At 45.0% G+C, this 22,520-nt stretch overlaps 1 protein-coding gene across 2 annotated transcripts in view; it reads right to left on the bottom strand.

The window, feature by feature from the left end:
* The window catches only part of caln1 (calneuron 1), a 159,120-nt gene that overhangs the window by 116,309 nt on the left and 20,291 nt on the right, over positions 1–22,520 (bottom strand). For both annotated transcript variants that reach the window (XR_008810504.1, XM_056283212.1), the window contains exon 2: positions 17,652–17,773. Coding sequence is in view for 1 of the 2 variants with exons in the window: in XM_056283212.1 (XP_056139187.1) it covers positions 17,652–17,766 (115 nt within the window). In the remaining variant the exon portion in view is untranslated. The remainder of the gene's footprint in view (positions 1–17,651; positions 17,774–22,520) is intronic.

The following is a 22,520-nucleotide window of genomic DNA, read 5'->3' as shown; positions in this document are numbered from 1 at the left end:
TCCCCATGTTACCTCCGGCTTGGTCGGGCATCTCTACAGACACAATTGGCCGTGTCTGCGGGTGGGAAGTCGGATGCGGGTATGTGTCCTGGTCACTGCGCTGGTGCCTCCTCTGGTCGGTTAGGGCACCTGTTCGGGGGGGGAGAGAGAACTGGGGGGAATAGCGTGATCCTCCCACGCACTACGTCCCCCTGGTGAAACTCCTCACTGTCAGGTGAAAAGAAGCGGCTGGCGACTCCACATGTATTGGAGGAGACATGTGGTAGTCTGCAGCCCTCCCCGGATCGGCAGAGGGGGTGGAGCAGCGACCGGGATGGCTTGGAAGAGTGGGGTAATTGGTCAAGTACAATTGGGGAGAAAAAAAGGGGGGAAATGCAGTGGATAACCGGTTTGTTTGATAGGAGCGTTGATTTATGATTTTTTTGTTAGTTTAATAGTCTTAGTATCACGAGGAAATCAACATTCAAGATGGGGTTTTTTCTGAAAACCAACTGGATTCGTACGTTTTTGTTCTTTGTGCCTACCACGAATATATAACTGAACACTTCTGGATTCAAGAGTGCGGTGTGTGTTCTCTCTACAAGAAAAAGGCAACGACAGCCTCCCTTTGTGGCACTTGAGAGAGCGAGCCACATTCAACTTTCCAGTCTCGAATTATTCAGGACTCAACAGTGTGCTCATGCATGCCATGCAATCATCGTGTTCTTTGGAGACGTGACACTCCACCTCTATTTAAAAACACCAGCTGCCTCACGCTCTCTCTCTCTCTCTCTCTCTTTCTTCCCTCTCTCTCTTCCCTCTCTCGCTTTCCTCTCTCCCCTCTCTCTCTTCCGTCTCTCTCTCTTCCCTGTCGCTCTCCCTATCTAGTCCCTTCCTCTCTTCCCTGTCTCTCCCTCTCTTCTTGCTCTCTCTTCGCTCTCGCTCTGTCTCGTCCCCCTCTCTCTCTCTCTCGCTCTCTCTCTCTTCCCTCTCTCACCATAAGCCCCCCCTCCAGTACGTAGGCACACTTGTGAAATATGCATTTTTGAAAAGCATAGAGGAGCCTACCAACTTTCTCTGACAACAAGATCACACGCACAGTGGATCAGTCGCCGGCTCTGTCTGCTGGGTGTGTGTGTGTGTGTGTGTGTGTGTGTGTGTGTGTGTGTGTGTGTGTGTGTGTGTGTGTGTGTGTGTGTGTGTGTGTGTGTGTGTGTATGATGTGCAACCATAACCATGGGGAGAGTTTGGCCCTTCAGCTACATGTTAGCAGTCAGAGCTGGTTGTCTGCACCACATGGCTGCACAGGTGGGGGTGGGGGGGGTGTCGTACTAAGTAATGGAAATCCAATCATAAGACATTGAATGTAGATCACTGCTGACACGCTGATTCTTGGTACTCTTTTAAAACGAGGGGAGGAAACTTAATCACACAGAGGGCCGCATACAGAATTCAACTGACGCTGCAGAACAGACACACTTGTGACACTGGGGGGAAACTGGGGTCTTGCGCTGGCTTCACTGGTGACTTGGTTTATGGCTTTGTTCAGTTTTTGCATGCAACCGTTTTCACTCTCTGAATAGAAAATGGATGGATTGAATAAAGTCGATAGAATTAATCCAACTGTGGGGAGATAACGCAGTTTTTAATGCACACTGGTGGGCCCGAGAGATTTAGCAAACGTATGGAGCAAAACTGCAACTTGGCATTATTTAAATTGTGGTGCATTTATTTGTATTTTGTAAAGCACACAAATGCTGGTGAAACAAAAGAGCAAGAGATCACATGCACACACACGCACGCACACACGCACACACACACACACACACACACAAAACCCCACACAAATACACAAACACTTGGTTTCTTTCCTTACTGTACTCCTACCTCGTAGTACTAATAATAGTACTAGTTGTGGTAGTAGTAGTAGTAGTTTTTGATGTTGTTGTTGGTGTTGTTGGTGGTGTTGTAGTAGTAGTAGTAGTAGCGTAGTGCTGGTAGTAGTTGTAATAGTGGTAGTTGTAGCAGTAGTGTAGTGGTAGTAGTAGTAGTAATTGTTGCTGTTGTAGTAGTAGTATTAGTGTAGTGGTAGTAGTTGGTGTTGTTGTAGTAGCGTAGTCATAGTTGTAGCAGTAGTAGCGTAGTGGTGGTAGCAGTAGTAGTAACAGCGTAGCCGTAGTAGTAGTGTAAAAGTAAATGTAGTGGCAGTAGTGGTAGTAATTTATTAGTAGTTGTAGTGATAATAGTAGTAGTAGAAGTGTAGTGCTGGTAGTAGTTGTAGTAGTGGTAGTAGTAGTAGTTGTAGCAGTAGTAGTTGTTGGTGTTGTTGTTGTAGTAGTAGTGTAGCGGTAGTAGTTGTAGTAGTAGTTGTTGTTGTTGTAGTAGTGATAGTTGTAGCAGTAGTAGCGGTAGTAGTAATAGCGTAGTGGTAGTAGCAGTGTAAAAGTAAATGTAGTGGCAGTAGTGGTAGTAATTTATTAGTAGTTGTAGTGATAACAGTAGTAGTAGTAGTAGTCCTATCAGTAGTTGTAGTAATAGTTGGGGCAGTAGTTGTGCTCTTGAGCAGCCTACTGAATCTCTGAATGCCTACTCAGTATTAGTCACTGGTGGTAAGTGCAGCAGCTTGATGATTAAAATGTAAATCCTGTAATTACACACACACACACACACACGCACACACAAAAGAGTAGTTTGCATTAGAGGTAGAAAACAGAGGGAAGGAGAAAAGGAGGGATGGGTGGATGTGGGCTGAGCCGCTGACGTGCTGGAAAGGATGAAGGAGGGCGAAGGAGTGCTGGGCGACAGAAACTGTGACAGCAGGTGGAAAAAATGAATTGATGGGTGGAATTGATCTTGTTAACAGGAAGCAGCCGAGCGTTACCAATCGGATAACACACACTATCTAAAGTTGGGTCAGACAGACAGACGGAGAGAGAGAGAACGTAATGCTGAGAAAATTTGCAGAAAGTAACCCTCCAATCAACATCCCTGATTTTTCGTTTCTTTTCTTGTAGCCACTCGTCTTTCACAATAGAACCGCCCTCATTTAAGTCAGTTCTTCTGTCTATGTGTATCTGGACCGTGTCGGTGAGCTTCTCGACATCTTGGATGCACCATTGTGAGCTTTGAGTCCATGTTTTTGCACATATGCACATAAATGCAGTTCTATTGCTCATATTTAGGCATTTAAACCATTGATATACTTTTTTAAACAATATTTTCATTCATTATTATAGCAAAAATAAATGTGAAGGAAAAAGAGAAGGCAGGTAATTTGTTGGAGGCCCAATAACAACGCAACACAGGTGGACTAAACAAAACACTGAACCTAAAGAAACTGGGTGCTCGTCACTCCTCGTTTTCCAATAGGCTAAACTGTATAAGGAAGATGTAAATGTCAATGCTATACAGTTGTATACTACAGTGTTGTTATCGTACAATGAATTTTCTTGCACAATGCCGCCTACTGGCAAACCAGGAAATGAGTTTTCACATTCATAGATTGTCCGCGGTGACACAATTTCAGCAGCGTTTCAGAACCACACAGAAGACTGATCAGTATAACAGCTTTTAATGGAGTCTTTTCTCTGCAACATATATACATGGATAATTTTGAAAATTGTGATTCATTTTTCACAACTGCTAAAGCACTAAAACTTATTCTCTGAACCAAATGCTCAGTGGCCTAAACCTATTTATCGAATCAATCACTCTTTTGGCAAAACCCGAAACAATGTTCACGTAGCTAGACACAAGTTGCAGATCTCATTCACTCTTTTTGCAAAACGCAACACATTCTCAGTCACTGATACACATTTCGCACTGTGATGCACTTGTGTTGCAAAACGGGGGGCACAGACGGCAGAGGTTCAACACAACTACAACACAGCTATCGTTTACACGCGACTCAAAATTGTTCACACGTTTCTGTAACAATGTGATTAAACCAACTGAAAAGAATATAAACCAGTTCAGGGTGCACAAGTGGCACAGGTGAGTTGAATGTCGATACCAACATTGGATGGAAACAATCTGAGAGGCAGAGGAGGAAGAGTACACGTAAGAGGTGATGGACAAGGAGGAGGAGAGGCAGGAATATAACTGGTCAACGTGCCACTGTGGAAGTCCCTGGTCAGCGTGGTGGCAATGTGACCCTTTGTGCAGCCATAAGTAATCATGGGGTTCTCCACTGTCATGCCACCTTGGGGCCACAAACACTGAATATCTCCTTCTGGGTGGTCTTCAGCATGTTTTGTTTGAGCGTGAGCAGCAGGATTGTGAGCAGGCAAGGCATCCTGTCCTGTCTAGCTTTCTTTAGCCTACGTTACCCGCTGCCCCTGACAAAGACGTGATGCTGAGGCAGAATGAATCTCTCGTCGACTTCGATTTTGCAGTTGCACAGCAGTTTACAGTGTACTGTCACGTGCTTTTCATCTAGATTTCTTTCTTTGCCCTTTGGCTTTTTACAGTACTGTATTTTTGCAAATGCTGAATACTGCTGACATTCAATGCTGTATTACTTGCAGTACTTACAGAATACAAGATGTTCATTGTACGACAGCTTTTCTCAATTGTTTACACGCTAAAACTGGAACTATGCACACAATGGTGAAAACCTGAAGCTCAAGTGTCGCAAAAAAAGATTATTTCTGCAAAACTAAGCACAATTCCTTTGTTTTCACTCAAATTCTACACCACATTTTTGCACAACTCTAAACCCAGAATCTCATCATTTCACACAATTTTTCATAATCAAGCCTTGTTTGTTCACAATTACCACTCACACGTCCTGTTCAAACTCAATAGGCTAAACTTTTCAATCATGTGTCAGAGCATAAGAAACCTCCAGTGACCTCTACTGTGTTGGAACACAATGGAGCACAGGGAGGTAGAGGTAGAGAAGGAGGTGTACTTGTACGAAGTGGGTGAGGTGGACAAGGAAGAGGGAGACAAGCTAATATTTCAAATGAAATAGGCGCAACTTTGGTTGATCGTCTATTCAACCACGGGTTGACCATGACTGAAGCTGGGTGGCGAGAGCAGCCCGATTTGAGCCGCTTCACTGTGGCCTCTGTTATCCGGGAATTTAGAGGTGAGAATAGGTACATAACCACTTCAATAGTCTTCTATACTGTCGTCAGTAATCACAGTAATGCAAATTTATTGCATCATTTCAATACAGTGCTCAGTGATTACAGTACAGTCCTGATATCTACACAGTCATATCATTTTATGTCTTATTTGTGAAATGTGTAGCCTTTACTTCCTTTTCACAGAACTGCAAGACGACCAGCAAGTGATGGCAGAGCTCAAATACTCACAAATGAGCAAGAAACAGCTATAGTAGACATGGTGTTAGCTAATAATTTGATCAAACTCCGGGAAATTCAAAGAAGAGTTATTCAATACAACACACACACATGTTCAGACAGACATGGGTCAGCATTTTCCACCATTGATGGTGTCCTATGCCAAAATCATGTACGGATATAGCAAGTCTATCATGTGCCATTTGAGAGGAGCTCTGAGTAAAAGAGCTGTGCTATCAATATGTGCAAGTGAGTACAGTTGGTTACTGTGATTGACCAAATTCTTTCAGTACTCTATATAGACCTATTGCTGTTCACTGCACCTCCGTGGCTCCTGTATGTAGGCCTATTGTCTGATATGGTCCTGTTTTCCTTTTCAGAGTTCCTCAGCTTGATTCTAATGCTACCCCACATGACTATATCTTCACTGACAAGACGGGATTCAGTCTCACCAAGACCAGGCAGCGGGGAAGGAACATCATTGGCCACCGCGCCATCATTGATGTCCCTGGCCTGCGTGGCGGAAACTTGACTATCTGTGCTGCCATAAGTCACCGTGCGGTCATCCACCATCAAGCAAATCTTGGTCCCAACAATACAGCCCGTTTGTTTCTTTTTCTAAACGCACCCCGAAATATCCTCATCCTCTCAGAAGGAGAAGGCCCAGACCAGCCTAACTATGTTCTCATTTGGGACAATGTAAGTTTCCACCATGCTGCTCTGGTCTACAACTGGTTCAATAGCCAAGATTACCCACGATTTTCAGTCCTTTATCTGTCACTATATTCTCCCTCTCTCAATCTCATAGATGATTTTTTTTCAGCATGACATTGGAAAGTGTATGACCGCACACCCCCACTAGTCTATAACCCTACTCCAGGCAACGGAAGAGGCATGTGGTGACATTGGTGGGGATGCCTGCAAGGCCTGGATCCATAATTCAAGGCGCTTTGCCCCCCGCTGCTTGGCCAGGGAAAATATTGTTTGTGATGTAGATGAAGTCCTCTGACCTGATTGGGATCGAAGGCAGGATGTGGACTGATACTTTTTTTTAACTTTTTAATCAAAGTAATAACAGTTCACACACGTTGCTGTACTGCACTGAATTAGAATTATGTTTACCTAGCAAATGCATTATTTATATGATGAAATATTTACTGTATTTTATCATGGCAGCAGTCTTCATATTTACTGTAAAATAGTAGCCTATTTTGGGGACCCCCCGAAAATAAAACTTCAAAAAAGGAGAAAAAAAATGAACAATTTTTACTTAATGTTATACACTTGAATAAGTAACATGACCTCAGAGGCCAAAACGTATCTACAGTATTTTGATGGTTGCGTTTTAAATTTATCACACAACTGTGAAGTCAATATGAAGTCAAGTCAGTGAGCATGTTTACATGCACACTAATAAGCTGATCATTATCAGATTTATGGAGCTACCAGATTATTCAAGTGGTCGTGTAAACAGCATAATACCATATACTTTTTCGGGTAAAGGCCGTTATCGGATTATAAAAATCAAATAACACACCTAGCTTTTTGACCAATATTTCGTTGTATTCGGCGCATGTATACTGTTAATCTGGCTTATTTCGTTCTTTTACATCGGTGCATGTGTAAAAATGTAAAAAAAAACATGCTGTCAAAACGCGAGCGGATGCAGTTAATCAAACACGACATCAAACATGACATCCTTCATCAAATCACAGTTTGACAAATGTTCTCCGAGACATTCTGAAATTCTCTCTCCACTCCTAATCTGAGAATTCCTTGAGCACCACTCTCTCCCACCAGTCCTTACTCCTAACGCGCATCCAGCAAGCACGGGTTTTAGGTAGGAGTGGAGGAAGACCTATATGCTGCTTAGACTGATGGCAGATGCTTGCCGTATAAATGCTTCTCGACGTTTTCTGCTCATATGCAGAACATGAAGACGGAGAGCAGTATTTCGCATGTTTTGCAACAAATTCGACATATGGACAGCCCTGACCGACAGAGACGCCATGGTAAGCAACGTCATGTTGACAGGAAGTTTTGAAAATAACAGTTTTACGTCATGTACTTGTAAAGAAATCCAACTATTGACTGAATCACATAAACTCGTTGTCTTCGATTATCGCATTACTAAAGTGAATGTAAACACGTCAAATCGGATTATTACCATTACCTGATTATTCCCAGTTATCGGTTTTTGTGGTCATGTAAACATGCTCACTATGACCTAGTCATATGAGGCCTGTGCGAATCATTTTCAAGGAAAGTCAGTTTTGAGAAGATAGAACATGTTTTTTCATGCATGAATACATTTTGCAAGAGATTTGTGTAGTTTTGGCAAAAGGTTAATGATTGCTGTGGTTTTTGTGTAGAGTTTTGAGAAATCAAGCTATAGCTTCAGGAAACACGTTTAGACAATGGAGAAAAGCTAAACTGTGAATATGCTTCTTTTTTTTATCTCATCTCATCTCTCAACGCAACATCAGCTGCTTCTCTGGGGTCGGGTCACGGTGGCAGCAAGCCAAGTAGGGCACTCCAGACGTCCCTGTCCCCAGCAACACCCTCCAGCTCCTCCTGGGGGATCCCAAGGCGTTCCCAGGCCAGATTGGACATGTAGGCCCTCCTGTGAGTTCTGGGTCTACCCCGGGGTCTCCTCCCAGTTGACCATGCCCAGTAAACCTCCAAAGGAAGGCACCCAGGAGGCATCCCAATCAGATGCCCAAACCACCTCAACTGGCTCCTTTCAACGTGAAGGAGCAGCAGCTCTACTCCGAGCTCCCTCCGGACGTCCGAGCTCCTCACCCTATCTCTAAGAATGAGTCCAGACACCCTACAGAGGAAACTCATCTCAGCCGCTTGTATCCGTGATCTCACCCTTTCAGTCACTACCCAAAGCTCATGCCCATAGGTGAGGGTTGGAACGAAGATTGACTGGTAAATTGAGAGCTTTGCCTTCCAGCTCAGCTCCCTCTTCACCACAACAGTCTGGTACAACGTCCGCATTACTGCTGATGCTGCACCAATCTACCTCTCAATCTCCCGCAAGACCCCGAGTTACTTGAACTCCTTCACTTAAGGCAACAACTCATCCTCAACCAGGATATACATTTTTTATGATTTGCAAAATGCGTTTATTATACACAATCAACTTTTTTTTTCTGTAGCTACCTACCCAGAACACTGTTTTCCATTTTACAATGGCCATGTGTACTATTTACAGAGAATTCAGGAATAGTTGCAAACACAGCATTGTAAGATGGCGACAGATGTACTCCTAGACCCCCACCTACCCGGTTCAGGGATGGTCGTTCCCTCTTCACATACAGTGCCACTCTTTCAAGACGAGGGTGCACATCCTTGATAAGGAGGAACGCTGATTTGAATGGCAAGTCAGACGCCATCTACGTGAAGAGGCAATGACCAGGGTCTAAGAGTACATCTGTCGCCATCGTACAATGCTGTGATTGCAGCCATTCCCCAATCTTCTGTGAACAGTACACACGGCCTTTGAAACTGTAGTTAATGTCCACGGTAATTTGCATAAGAAACCGATCAGTGGCTCCGTCGTTATGCATCTGTTCTGTTTATAAGGGTGGGGGTACCTGTACTCTGATTAGACTGAAGAGTCACTTAGATGAGTGATTAAAAGTTTCTGTCAATAAATGTTGTGTCCAGATGAACTGATTCACCTTTCTGTCACATGCTGTATATACTGTGTATTGTATATATATTGTCAAGTCCACCTATCTCATGTATACAAAGTATATGTATTTAGTCCAGCATCCTTGCACTCTGCATCATTTTACTATTGTCTTCCTGTTACATCATTTTTCAGACTTTTTATATACATCTATATCTGTACATAGTAGTTAAATGTTCGTGTTTACCTTGTTGTCTTTGTTTTAGCTGTATGTCTATTCTGTGTAAGTACATGGAGAGCAATGAAGGAACCGGAGTCACATTCCTTGTATGTGTAGGCCTACACATACTTGGCCATATAAAACTGATTCTGATTCTGAAAGGACAATTATCTAACAAGAGTGCCTTGCGTCTTGGTGTAAGCTGGTTGTCTGTATCCTCCAAGCTGGTCCAGAAAAATGGCGACCAGACGTATGACTGGCAGGAAAGAGAGACCACATCGCCCCTTCATTAAGCTCCACTTCACCAGCTTGCTATTAATGTTTTGAACCCTCTGCCTCCCTGGCTTTATTTCACAGAACTCTGCTACAGCTATCTCATTCCTTTTAGAAATAAAATGTTTATGTCCTGCCTTCAAACTCACTTCTCACGTGTTTGTTTTGCACTCGTTTGTCAACTCTGACAAGATGGTAATGTTTTTACCCCCTCGTTTGTCTGCTGGTCTGTTTTTCAGCAAGCTACCTAAAGAATGGATGGATGGACTCTCGCAAACTTTTATGAACGGGTGGGCCTTAGACTGAAGAACCACTGAATCGATTTTGGCAGTGAAAGTCAGTACACCTTTTGAGATATTCAGCTTCATCTTGTGGGGAAAACAATCCCATAGCTATGAAAGATAAAATGTTTAGGACCTCCTGGTAATGGTTGTTGGATTTGCAGCACTCAGTCTTGGCAGAGATTTGAGCTCTCCAGCTGCTGTTGTTATTTAATACTTCCTTGTCTGGTTTTATTCTTTTATTTAAAGCTCCATGTGATTAGTTTTGTGTTAAATATTAACTTTTAACTATCATTAACGTCGTAATCAGGCTGTTGAACAACAACGCGTTCATCTTAACATGAGACCCTTCACTATTACCTATTTCTTTTTTGTTGTGGTTGATTTTTCCCTCTTTTTCTCCCCAATTGTCAATTGTACATGGCCAATTACCCCACTCTTCCGAACCGTCCCAGTTGTTGCTCCACTCCCTCTGCCGATTCAGGAAGGGCTGAAGACTACCACATGCCTCCGATACATGTGGAGTCACCACCCGCTTCCTTTCATCTGACAGTGAGGAGTTTCACCAGGGGGACGTAGCACGTGGGAGGATCACGCTATTCCCCCCAGTTCCCCCTCCCTCCCAAGTAGGCGCCCCAACCGACCAGAGGGGGTGTTAGTGCAGCGAACAGGACACCTACCCACATGCGGCTTCCCACCAGCAGACACGGCTAATTGTGTCTGTAGGGATGCCCGACCAAGCCAGAGGTAACACAGGGATTCGAACCGGCGATCCCCGTGTTGGTATGCACGGAATAGACCGCCACACTAACTGGACTTCGGCTTGTTTGTGTTGATCCACCGTGCATGCTTGTTGGATGTCTGGCATCATCACAAGTGCAACTGCAGCATAAAGACTACAGTTGTGAATTCTGACCACGGTTCTGCTACTGAGGCAAGTTATCATATGAACTTTTAAATTATATTCCTCCTTTTTATAAATTTTGCAACATCTTTTCCATCATCAGCTGTTTTTAACTTAACAAGTATCAAGCCTGTGCGAATAAAATACCTGCTGCTGCTCTGCTGATGTTTACCTCATCTGATGGAAGGCTGTTGGTTTTTCCAAAATCAGAAAGACACTACTGCTTGGTATTACTTCTCAACGACAAAACCATGGCACTGTCAGAACCTACAGCTGGCCACCATATTTGCAATAAGAAAGACTTAAGGTCTCGAAGCGCCTCCGTAGCCGAATATTTAGAGCGCATGCCACAAGGCCACATGGTCGCAACTGTCGCTGGTTCAGTTCCAGCCGGCGACCTCTGTTGCACATCATACACCACTCTCTCTCTCTCTCTCTCCTCCACATTTTCTGTCTTCTCTATCACTATGTATCCATCCATCCATCCATTTTCCAAATCGCTTATCCTGCTCTCAGGGTCGCTGGAGCCCATCCCAGCAGTCATTGCACGGCAGGCGGGGAGACACCCTGGACACGCCACTGCATAGGGCCCGTACACACACACACACACACACACACACACACACACACACACACACACACACACACACACACACACACACACACACACACACACACACACACACACACACACACACACACACACACACACACACACACACACACACACACACACACACACACACACTTTAGTATGGTCGATTCACCGGACCTGCATGTCTTTGGACTGTTGGAAACCAGAGCTCTCGGAGGAAACCCACGCAGACACGGGGAGAACATGCCAACTCCACACAGAAGACGACTCGGGACGACCCCCAAAGTTGGACTACCCCGGGGCTTGAACCCAGGACCTTCTTGCTGTGAGGTGACCGCGCTAACCACTGCGCCACCCTGTCACTATCTAATAAAGGCAAAAACAAAAAAAAGTAGACTTAAGGTGTCTATCAATCCTTCTACCTTCTTCCAGAAGGATGGCAGGTTATCAAAGCCCACCAGGTGACTGATTCTGTGCTGCCAGGCTTGTGACAGCTTAGCAAGCTATTGTAATGGCTCCAGGACAAATACGGTAAATTGCCTCCTTAAATATTGTGGGACGGAAGTGTTGAATGTGCAGAATGTGAAGGCTGTGTAAACTGCATTAGTGAACAGGAAAAGGGCGGGATGTGGGGGGTACAACATAGCAATTGCTAATCATTATTGAAAATGACATACAGTGCGGTGGGACTACTTTATTTTTTCCATGATGGAGACCGAGCTCATACAGCCTTCTTGTAAATGTGTTGGCATTTTCTGCTCTGTTTTGACAAGACAGTAAAAGTCACAGGATGACCAAGGGATGGGATGCAACATAGGTGCTGGGGCACATTTTCCCCCCCAATTTTCCCCCTTTTTCTCCCCAACTGTATCTGGCCAATTACCCCGCTCTTTTTGAGCCATCTCGGTCGCTGCGCCAGTCCCTCTCTGCCGATCCGGTGGCAGGGGGGCACCGACCAGAGGAGACGCTAGCGTAGCGACCAGGACAAATACCCACATCCGACTTCCCACCCACAGACATGGCCAATTGTGTTTGTAGGGACGCCTGACCAAGCTGGAGGTTACACGGGGATTTGACACGGTGATCCCGTGTTGGTAGGCAACGGAATAGACCGCTACGATACCCAGATGCCTTGGTGCACATTTAATGAGTGGTAATACACTAATTTTTATTTTCTGTTTTTATCTCTATCTACTGACATGTGTAAAAATGATTTTTTTTTAAAAAAGGGTATAGATGTAGAGGACAGTGATGATGGTGTTCATGTATAAACGGATATAAATGGGTGTAGATATAGGGGACAGATCGTAATGCGCATTTCTCAGGATGAAAGCGAAAGCGTGGACTTTCTGCTTCAAAGCAGCTGTTTGATGTGGTTGGTCAATCAATCAATTATTCAATCAATCTTTATTTATATAGTTCAAGTCATACATCAAATGCAACTCCAAGTGCTGAAAGTTAGAAAAGAACTACTACTGCTTTCGGCTGTTCCCGTTAGGGGGCGCCACAGCAGATCATCCGTTTCCATCTCTTCCTGTCCTCTGCATCTTCCTCTGTCACACCAGCCACCTGCATGTCCTCCCTCACCACATCCATAAACCTCCTCTTTGGCCTTCCTCTTTTCCTCTTCCCTGACAGCTCCATATTCAGCACCCTTCTCCCAGTATACCCAACATCTCTCCTCCACACATGTCCAAGCCATCTCAATCTTCCCTCTCTTGCTTTGTCGCCAAACAATCCAACCTGAGCTGTCCCTCTACTACACTCGTTTCTAATCCTGTTCTTCTTCGTCACTCCCAATTAAAATCTTAGCATCTTCCACTCTGCCACCTCCAGCTCCGCCTCCTGTCTTTTCATCAGTGCCACCGTCTCCAAACCATATAACATAGCTGGTCTCACAACCATCTTGTAAAGCTTCCCTTTAACTCTTGCTGGTACCCTTCTGTCACAAACCACTCCTGACACTCTTCTCCACACACTTCACCCTGCCTGCATTCTCTTCTTCACCTCTCTTCTGCACTCCCCATTACTTTGGACAGTTGACCCCAAGTATTTAAACTCATACGCCTTCGTCACCTCTACTACTTGCATCCTCACCGAAAAGAAAAGAAAAAAATCCCCAAAAATGTTGACAAATTTAAAATAATGGTTTCAAATGTCCATCATGGCTTCGAGGCATAAAACATACACACCGTCTTAACATAATCACAGCCTTGCATTGTGGTTTAGGTTAGTGCCCTGGTCATGGGCTCTTCAATGGTTTTTAAGTGAGCTGCAGAGGGGAAGGCATCTCTCCCTCATCATTTCAGTTCCCCAAGTTATTTTGGAGACTGGTGAGGTTACATTTACATGCCCTCTAAATCTTCACACTAACGCAAACCCAACAGAAAAGTATGCATTCATAACAGAATATCATATTACTCTAAGTTCTTCTAGGCTACAATTTGTCAGTCACACAGTATGTGGTTGACCTTATGAAGAACCCTCTAACCACAAGATGTTGATTTTCCACTGTGCCACATTAACTTGGCGAAATCAAATGAGAAAGGCATGCCGGGCCAATATCTCCATGCATATTAAAACTCCAGCAAGACTTTATATTGTAGCTGGCTATTACAGTGCACTCCGGCAGCCAATCTACCCAGCAGCAGCTTAATGTGACATCATTGGATTAATATTTTAGGGGTCTACACACATCTAACTCGTTCAAGTCTTTCCACGGGGCTGCTGACTCCAGCACAGTATTATCGATCAGATCTGTTTTTTCTCGGGGGTCCTTGGATGCTTACTCTCAGACAGTCCAAAATGAAAAAAGGTTCATGGCTTAGGCTGATGTCAAAAAGAGAGGGGCAGCAAAGCAGGAATGCTCCTCACGAGATAAGCTACTACACAAAGAATAACGGCTCACTTTGCTCAGAAGCTCAGAGGGTTTATTGGCTAAGATGAGGAGGAGGCTGCCTGTCTTTCAGAAAATTATTTTTGGCACTGTAGTGTATATGATGGCTCCACCAAACACAGTCCTGTCTCAACTGTATTATGGCACCTGTATGTCGAAACAGCACCTATCATAACATATCTGTATGCAGTCAATTTGTGCATTTCAAACACCGACAGAGCTCCAGACTAAAGCATACCCAAAAATAATGTTTCCTTTCACACACTTTTTTGGATTGGAACAGACACGGGATTTGTGAACATCCCATGTCTGTTCTCTGTTGCTTTTGGTTGTTTAACACTATCAGGTAGTAAAGTATTATGATACTATTAGGACAGGTTATTTCAATGGTTGCCTCCTTCTGCAGATGAAGATATTATTTCCAATGGGTTTCCAACCATCACTACATTTTGCACGGTGTGTAGTAACCCAGCCACTGGGGATACGCAAGCCAATGCATTCTAAGTGCTAGTCTCAAGCCAGGATAAATGGGGAGGGTTGCATCACAAAGGTCATCCGGCACATAACCTTTGTGAAATCAAATGTGCCCCGGATTACCAACGACTGCCACCTGTTGGCCAGCAGGGTGCCAGTGGAAACTATGCTACTGTTGGGTGAAGGAGAAGGAGAGGGGGACGGCATGTCCAGAGGCAGTGGGAGAGGAGGAAGGGTCGGAGTGTGGAGGTGAGAGTCGGAACTTTGAATGTTGGCACTATGACTGGTAAAGGGAGAGAGCTGCCTGATATGATGGAGAGATGTAAGGTAGATATACTGTGTGTGCAAGAGACCAGGTGGAAGGGGAGTAAGTCCAGGAGCATCACAGATGGGTTCAGACTCTTCTACCATGGTATGAATGGGAGGAGACATGGGGTAGGGGTAATTCTGAAGGAAGAGTACATCAAGAGTGTGCTGGAGGTGAAGGGAGTATCAGACAGAGTGATGAGTATGAAGCTGGGAATCGAAGTTGTGTTGATGAATGTTATCAGCGCATATGCCCCACAAGTTGGGCGTGAGATGGAAGAGAAAGAAGAACTCTGCAGTGAGTTGGATAAAGTGGTGGAGAGTGTACCCAAGGAGGAGAGAGTAGTGATTGGAGCAGACTCCAATTGGCATGTTGGTGACGGGAACAGAGATGATGAGTAGGTGATGGGTAGGTATGGTGTCATGGAGAGGAATGTGGACAGACAGATGGTCATAGATTTTACGAAAGTATGGAAATGGCTGTGTTGAATACATATTTCAAGAAGAGGGTGGAACACAGGGTGTTAAAACCTACTGGATCTAGTTAAGTACTATTTTCAGGTGTTACTCCATAGAGATGATAAACTCAAACAATAACTCAAATCATAAAATCATATAAAGGTCCCACAACTTCTTCTAGACAAGAATGACTATTGCTTGATATGAATGTTTTCCACAGTTTGGATATTTTGGTCCATTCAATGTGTTTAAGTCATGGTGAGCCCGAAAACAGTACTGTATATTCGTTTATGGAGAATTGCCAGAAAGATGCAAGGGAACCAGAAAAAATGTACTTCTAAGTGACCTCTGTATTCATCTTGAAGCCTGTTGTGTTCCTGGGGAGGATATGTAACGTTTCAAACTAACATTGTTTTACTATTACTGTCTATTCATTTCGTGCCTTAATGGATGGTTATTGTAAATCTGCTCGTCTAGTCTGTCCCCTCGAGACTCATTTCATGTCTATTGTCCTGAAAGAGGAATATCTCCACTGATGCTCTTCTTTAGGTTTCTCCCATTTTATTTTGCGAAAAAGTCTTTTCCCCCCTTTTTCTACCCAATTGTACTTGGCCAATTACCCCACAGTTCCGAGCCGTTCCAGTCGCTGCTCCACCCCCTCCGCCGATCCGGGGAGGGCTGCAGACTACCACACGCCTCCTCTAATACATGTGGAGTCACCAGCCACTTCTTTTCACCTGGCAGTGAGGAGTTTCGCCAAGGGGATGTGGCACGTGGGAGGATCACGCTATTCCCCCCCCAGTCCCCTCCCCCCTGAACAGGTGCCCTGACCAATCAGAAGGGGCGCTGGTGCAGTGACCACGACACATACCCACATCCGACTTCCCACCCGCAGACACGGCCAATTGTCTGTAGGACTGCACAACCAAGCCGGAGGTAATACGGGGATTCCAACCGGAGATCTCCGTGTTGGTAAGCAACAAACTAGTCCGCCACGCCACCGGGACGCCCTCAAAAAGCTATTTTTATAATGTGGTTTTTATCCTCATCTAAATAGAGGATCTAAAGATAGGACATACTGTACATTGTCACCCATTCTATTACCTTTTTCTATTGAGTAATGAGAATGTGCTGTGAATGTAACGCCCTCTGAGACCTAACTGTGATTCAGGGCTAATATATTTTATTTGACTTAAAAGTAACAAAGAATTTTAAATGTTAAAAGTGTTTGACACCCATTATGATAGTGCTGGCATACCTCTGTTTTTCTATTTCAGCATATAAGTAACTGAAACAGAGCAATCCCAGCCTTAATGGTTAAGAGGGCCAGTCTCCAATTCAATGAATGTTTTATAAAAAATTCAATCTTTCCAGCCTCCTTAATGTAGGCACTGTGTCAGTACAGTACCCAAACCCTTAATGTTCTTTAAAGGTATCAGAATCAGAATTAGAATACTTTATTCATCCCTGAGGAGAAATTGGGTACTTAAACAATCCACCTTTGATAACCTTAAAAAAGTCATAAGACTCCCTTCGTTGGAGCAAAATGGTAGTAGATAAAAAAATATGGCAAGAGCGGGGTGAATGGCTTGCTGCTTTTACCCTCTGCACGCTTTGATTTGAAGCAGCTGATTTGCTGCTTCTTTTATTTTTTGTAGGATTTCCCCCCTAATTGTACTTGGCCAATTACCCCACTCTTCTGAGCCGTCCCAGTCGCTGCTCCACCCCCTCTGCCGATCCGGGGAGGGCTGCAGACTACCACATGCCTCCTCCAATACATGTGGAGTCGCCAGCCCTTTCTTTTCACCTGACAGTGAGGAGTTTCGCCAGGGGGACATAGCGCGTGGGAGGATCGCTCTATTCCCCCCAGTTTCCCCTCCCCCTGAACAGGTGCCCTGACCGACCAGAGGAGGTGCTAGTGCAGCAACCGGGACACATACCCACATCCGGCTTCCCACCTGCAGACACGGCCAATTGTACCGGTGGGGACGCCCAACCAAGCCGGAGGAAACACGGGGATTTGTCATTGGCTGATTCATGAGACAACAAATCAAAATCGCTGCACAGCAACAAAAAAAAGGAATATCCACTATTACTCAGTGACTACTAAAATACTCCCTAGTATTTTAAATGTATATGTCTAAAAATAAACGTGTAATTCACATAGCTATTACTCATCGTTAAAAGATTTGTCTGTTTGCAGAAATACCTGTCCACTTGCCTTGCATTGTGAATACGCCGCCGCTTCTGAATTAGGGGAGAGAAGAATGTTGAATGGATGTAAAGCGCAAGGCGGTTTTACAGATATGTCTCACCATCAAGCTCCTCCACAGAGATGCTAGCCAATACGTCACTGTCGCTGTCCGACAGCGAGCGACTCAGGTAGTTCCCCTTGTAGAGCAGGCCTGCCGTCACATGATGGAACGGCATCTTCTCCCTGGGAACAGAGGGAAACGTTTAGGCAAAGATGGAAGGGTTTCAAAGCCTGCCCATGAAATTCGTGTCGCTCATTGCGGTCTGGCAAGGCCCAGTTGGTGTTCGTGTACGCGTGCTCCCAACTCGTCACACAGGGACGCTTGGTCAGGACCCCTTTTCGTCACTTTGCAACGCTCTGGGTGCCCCTGTAACGTCAACTTTCAACGTGGAGGGTACCTGCGTTATTTGGCCTCGCCCCATATCCGTCAGCAGACAAGGGACGGAGGTCACGCACTGCGCTTTACTTGATAAGCGGCTGCATACGGCTCATATGCACACAGAAACACAATTATCACATATTCATGAACTCATTTAATTCTCTTCGATTATCCCGACTGGTTTTTATAGAAGTCAAGAGTCTAAATCTTTTTTTTATCTGTGTGCGTTCACTGCTAATGCGGTGTAACCTGTTATTTTCTTGCCCGGTGCGGGATTCGATACGGGGTGTACTGCACCACAAGGCGACGTCGCTAACCGCTCGGCTAAAGGGTCAGACCCGTTAGCTAGGGGCTAACGTGCCTTATTAGTAGTTTACAGCGGTTAACATGCTAAGCTAACAGCTACAAACGTTAACTATCAAAAGGAGCAGCTCCTTGGCCAACCCCTGTGGTTCTGGGTTCTACCTCAGCTCACCAACTCTTACCGTGAATCTGTTTTCACTCCCAAAACTCCGACGAACTGAACCACACCGGCGACACGGGGAGAAAAACAAAATGTGCGACGAGAGGAAGCCACCCGTCGCGCTCTGCGCGCGCGGAGGCGGAGCCTCTAGAAGCATCTGGAAAGCTAAATCAGTCGTCTTCTTTTTTTTTTGAAATTATTATTATTACTGTATTGAACGTTATTTTACAGGAGATGTCTGTTAAATTAGAAGTACAACCCTGAACTACAAGAGTTGGCCGAGGAGCTGCTACTTCGTACTTGGGACCTTCAACATTTGATATTCCGGTGAGTTGTAGCCGTTAGCTTAGCACGTTAACCACATTAGCGATGAATACCAACCTAATCTCGCAGAAATACGTGAAATGGCCACGGCCTCTGAACACTCGCATGGGTTTGCCGGCACCACGGAAACAATAATAATGTAAACTACTAATAAGACACGTTAGCGAGGGGCTAACGTGTCTTATTAGTAGTTTACAATAATAATAAAAATCAATCTTATATAGCGCTTTTCTAATACTGAAAGTCGCTTTACAATAAACGGGGTGAAACAAGACGACAGATAAACATAACACAGACAAACAGGGGTGGATGGGAAGGGGGGCTACGAGGGGGAAGTCAATTAATGTAAAGTCAATTAACATCCTTTGTCATGCTGGACACGTGAAGTCCCCGATTCAACATCATACAATGAGCGGTATTTAACATTTTCTAGTTAACACATTTTTATTTTATTGTCATTTCACTGAATTTAATTGTGCCTTAGTCAGGATTTTTTGTTCTCTAAAAACCCTAATCCTAACACTAACCCCAAACCTCATTACATCAAAATGAGTTATACCACAAACAAATCTGTCACAGCCTCTCGCCCTTGACGTCAAAGTGATCGCCCTTGACACCTGCTACACCACCTGACACCTGCTACACCAGCTGACACCTGCTGCCCCTTCCTTCACCCCGGCACACCAGCTGACACCTGCTACACCAGCTGACACCTGCTGCCCCCTCCTTCACCCCGGCACACCAGCTGACACCTGCTACACCAGCTGACACCTGCTGCCCCCTCCTTCACCCCGGCACGCCAGCTGGCCATCAAGCAATCGCCCTCACCCTTAAAAGGCCTCCACTGTGGACCAGTCTTCGCTGGAACGTCGCCATTCATGGACTCCTGCCTGCCTGCCTACCTGCCACTGAGCCACCTCCTGCTCTACCCCCGAGATCGGTCACTTCAATAAAGACTTGATTCTTCCCTTACCTGGTTGTCCCATCTGCTTTTGGGTTCTTTCCTGATACGTGACAAAATCAGTGTTTTTAGAGAGCAAAAAAATCGTCCCTGGTGCCGGCGCGTAATTTTAACACAACACGTTACGTGCCACAACCACATAATGCGAGTGTTAAGAGGTCGTGGTCATTTCAAGTATTTCTGTGAGATCATGTTGATGAATGCACGCAGATAAAAGATAGATTTAGACTCTGTACTTCTATAAAAAAAACAGTCGGGATAATCTCGAAGAGGATAACATTCGTTCATGAATATCAAATCAAATCAATTTTATTTGTATAGCCCAATATCACAAATTACAAATTTGCCTCAGTGGGCTTAACAGCAACGCAACATCCTGTCCTTAGACCCTCTCATCGGATAAGGAAAAACTCCCTAAAAAACCCTTTAACAGGGAGAAAAAATAGGAAGAAACCTCAGGGAGAGCAACAGAGGAGGGATCTCTCTCCCAAGACGGACAGCATGCAATGGATGTTGTGTTCATGCAATTTACATAACACAACATTGAAAGAGGATAACAGAATTATAATGGACATAAAATTTATGAAGAACATGATGCACAGGATGCCAAGCAGTGTCCACATGCCAACGGAGCAGGCAAGGACCCAAGCCACGCGACCAGCATCATCAATCATCATCAATATGTGATAACTGTTTTGTTTTTTGTTTTGTTTTTTTGGTGCCTATGTGTAATCTCAGTCCCTTGTCTGCTGGCGGATATGGGGCGAGACCAAATAACACAACTACCCTCCACGTTGAAAGTTGACGTTAAAGGGGTTCCTAGAGCGTTGAACAGCGACGAAGAGGTCGTCCTCAACAAGCGTCCCTATGTGACCAGTTGGGAGGGAGAGTGTGTTGGCACGTCACCAACGGGCGTAAAATTGGAGCAAAATTGATTTTCAGGTGATTGGACCAGCTTGAAATCGGTCAGAGCCACAAAAACCCTGAGATGTTTGTTTTTTGTTTTGTTTTGTTTGTTTTAAGTGTCGCATGTTATACAACATTCAGCGATGTAAACTCGTGTCATTCAAACTTTCAGGTTAAAATGTTTGATTTTGCCATGTGATTATAGTGCCTTTCTGAAAACAGCAGAATGCAGCGGCGAGACATTTATTCTGCATCGTTTCAAAATCAAATATGTGGTGTCAAAGATGTCATAGCGTTCAACAGATGAACAAACCAAAACAATATACAATACGAGAGTTATTCTAGCCGCCCCCCCCCCACACACACACACACACACACACACACACATACATACATATCAAATAAGAGGCCAACTGGGGTGGGGAGGGGGGGGGTGACGTGGCGGTCCATTCCGTTGGCTACCAACACGGGGATGGCCGGTTCGAATCCCCGTGTTACCTCCAGGTTGGTCGGGCGTCCCTACAGACACAATTGGCCGTGTCTACGAGTGGGAAGCCGAATGTGGGTATGTGTCCTGGTCGCTGCACTAGCGCCCCCTCTGGTCGGTCGGGCGCCTGTTCTGGGAGAGGGGGAACTGGGGGAGCAGTGTGATCCTCCCACGCGCTACGTCCCCCTGGCGAAACTCCTCACTGTCAGGTGAAAAGAAGAAGCTGGTGACTCCGCATGCATTGGAAGAGGCATTTGGTAGTCTGCAGCCCTCCCCGGATCGACAAGAGGGGGTGGAGCAGCGACCGGGACGGCTCGGAAGAGTGGGGTAATTGGCTGGATAAAATTGGGGAGATAGGGGGGGAGAGAGAGAGGCCAACTCAGACAAAAGTTTACTTTTACCTGGTGAAAAGAGACTTCTTTGACACACAACATTAACATAAGCTTTTTAAATAAAGGGCAAGACTCATTCGACAAAAGGTTAGTGAAACCAGTAAGAGTAGAGATGTGTGTGTGTGTGTGTGTGTGTGTGTGTGTGTGTGTGTGTGTGTGAGAGAGAGAGAGAGAGAGAGAGAGAGAGAGAGAGAGAGAGAGAGAGAGAGCGAAAATGAGGATGCGTCCATGTGTGTGCCTGCGTGCCCATGTCCACATGTGCGCGTGGCCATTAATTATTCAATGAGCGGAAGCTCGAGGGTGCAGGCGGAAAATAAGAGCGCGCAGCGCTGAGCGGTAAGCACTTTCCTCTCCTTCTCTAATTGGATTTGGTTTTGATGAGCATTCTGAGAGAACGCCTCTCGAAACAGAATGAGCTGTTAAAATTTGGGCTGGTTTATTGCACCAACGCATGGCTATCAGACAATCTCACGCTCCCAATTAATTTGCCTCCTCAGTGGGTTTATTAACTCTTTTGTCCAATCAGATTGCGGGTCAGACTTCCGTGGACTCTGCTGAGGGTAATGATCACACAGCACATTAAGTGCCAACACAAAAGTAATTGCATTTCATCAGCTGCCTCATAGCAGTGCAAAATGTGCTTCTTGTGTTTTCCCTGCAGTACGACGGCCATGTCACTGGTGTCACGACTCATAATCTGGCATCAGACAGTTCACTGTCTGTCAAACGACATCTATGCTTACGCATTTCCTATAAATCGTGTTTAATGTGAAGCAGTGGCGGCTGGCCAGTACAGGACGCTGGGGCGCCGCCCGCTTCAAACATCAAGAGATGAAAATCTACTTAACCATGTTAAATATAATTAAGTTTTATAATGCCAATAATTATGAAATAAAAGTGTTTTTCAGTCTGTGAGCGCCTGTCAGCAGCCACTAAATATTGGTTCCGAATGGTATTTGGCTGATTTCTGTCTGAACACATATACTTTCTGGGTGAGGGGCGCCGGCCAAACGATACC

Source organism: Lampris incognitus, chromosome 7 (assembly GCF_029633865.1).
Source record: "Lampris incognitus isolate fLamInc1 chromosome 7, fLamInc1.hap2, whole genome shotgun sequence".
Classification (NCBI taxonomy): Eukaryota; Metazoa; Chordata; class Actinopteri; order Lampriformes; family Lampridae; genus Lampris; species Lampris incognitus.
This window is presented reverse-complemented; position numbering and strand designations above follow the sequence as displayed.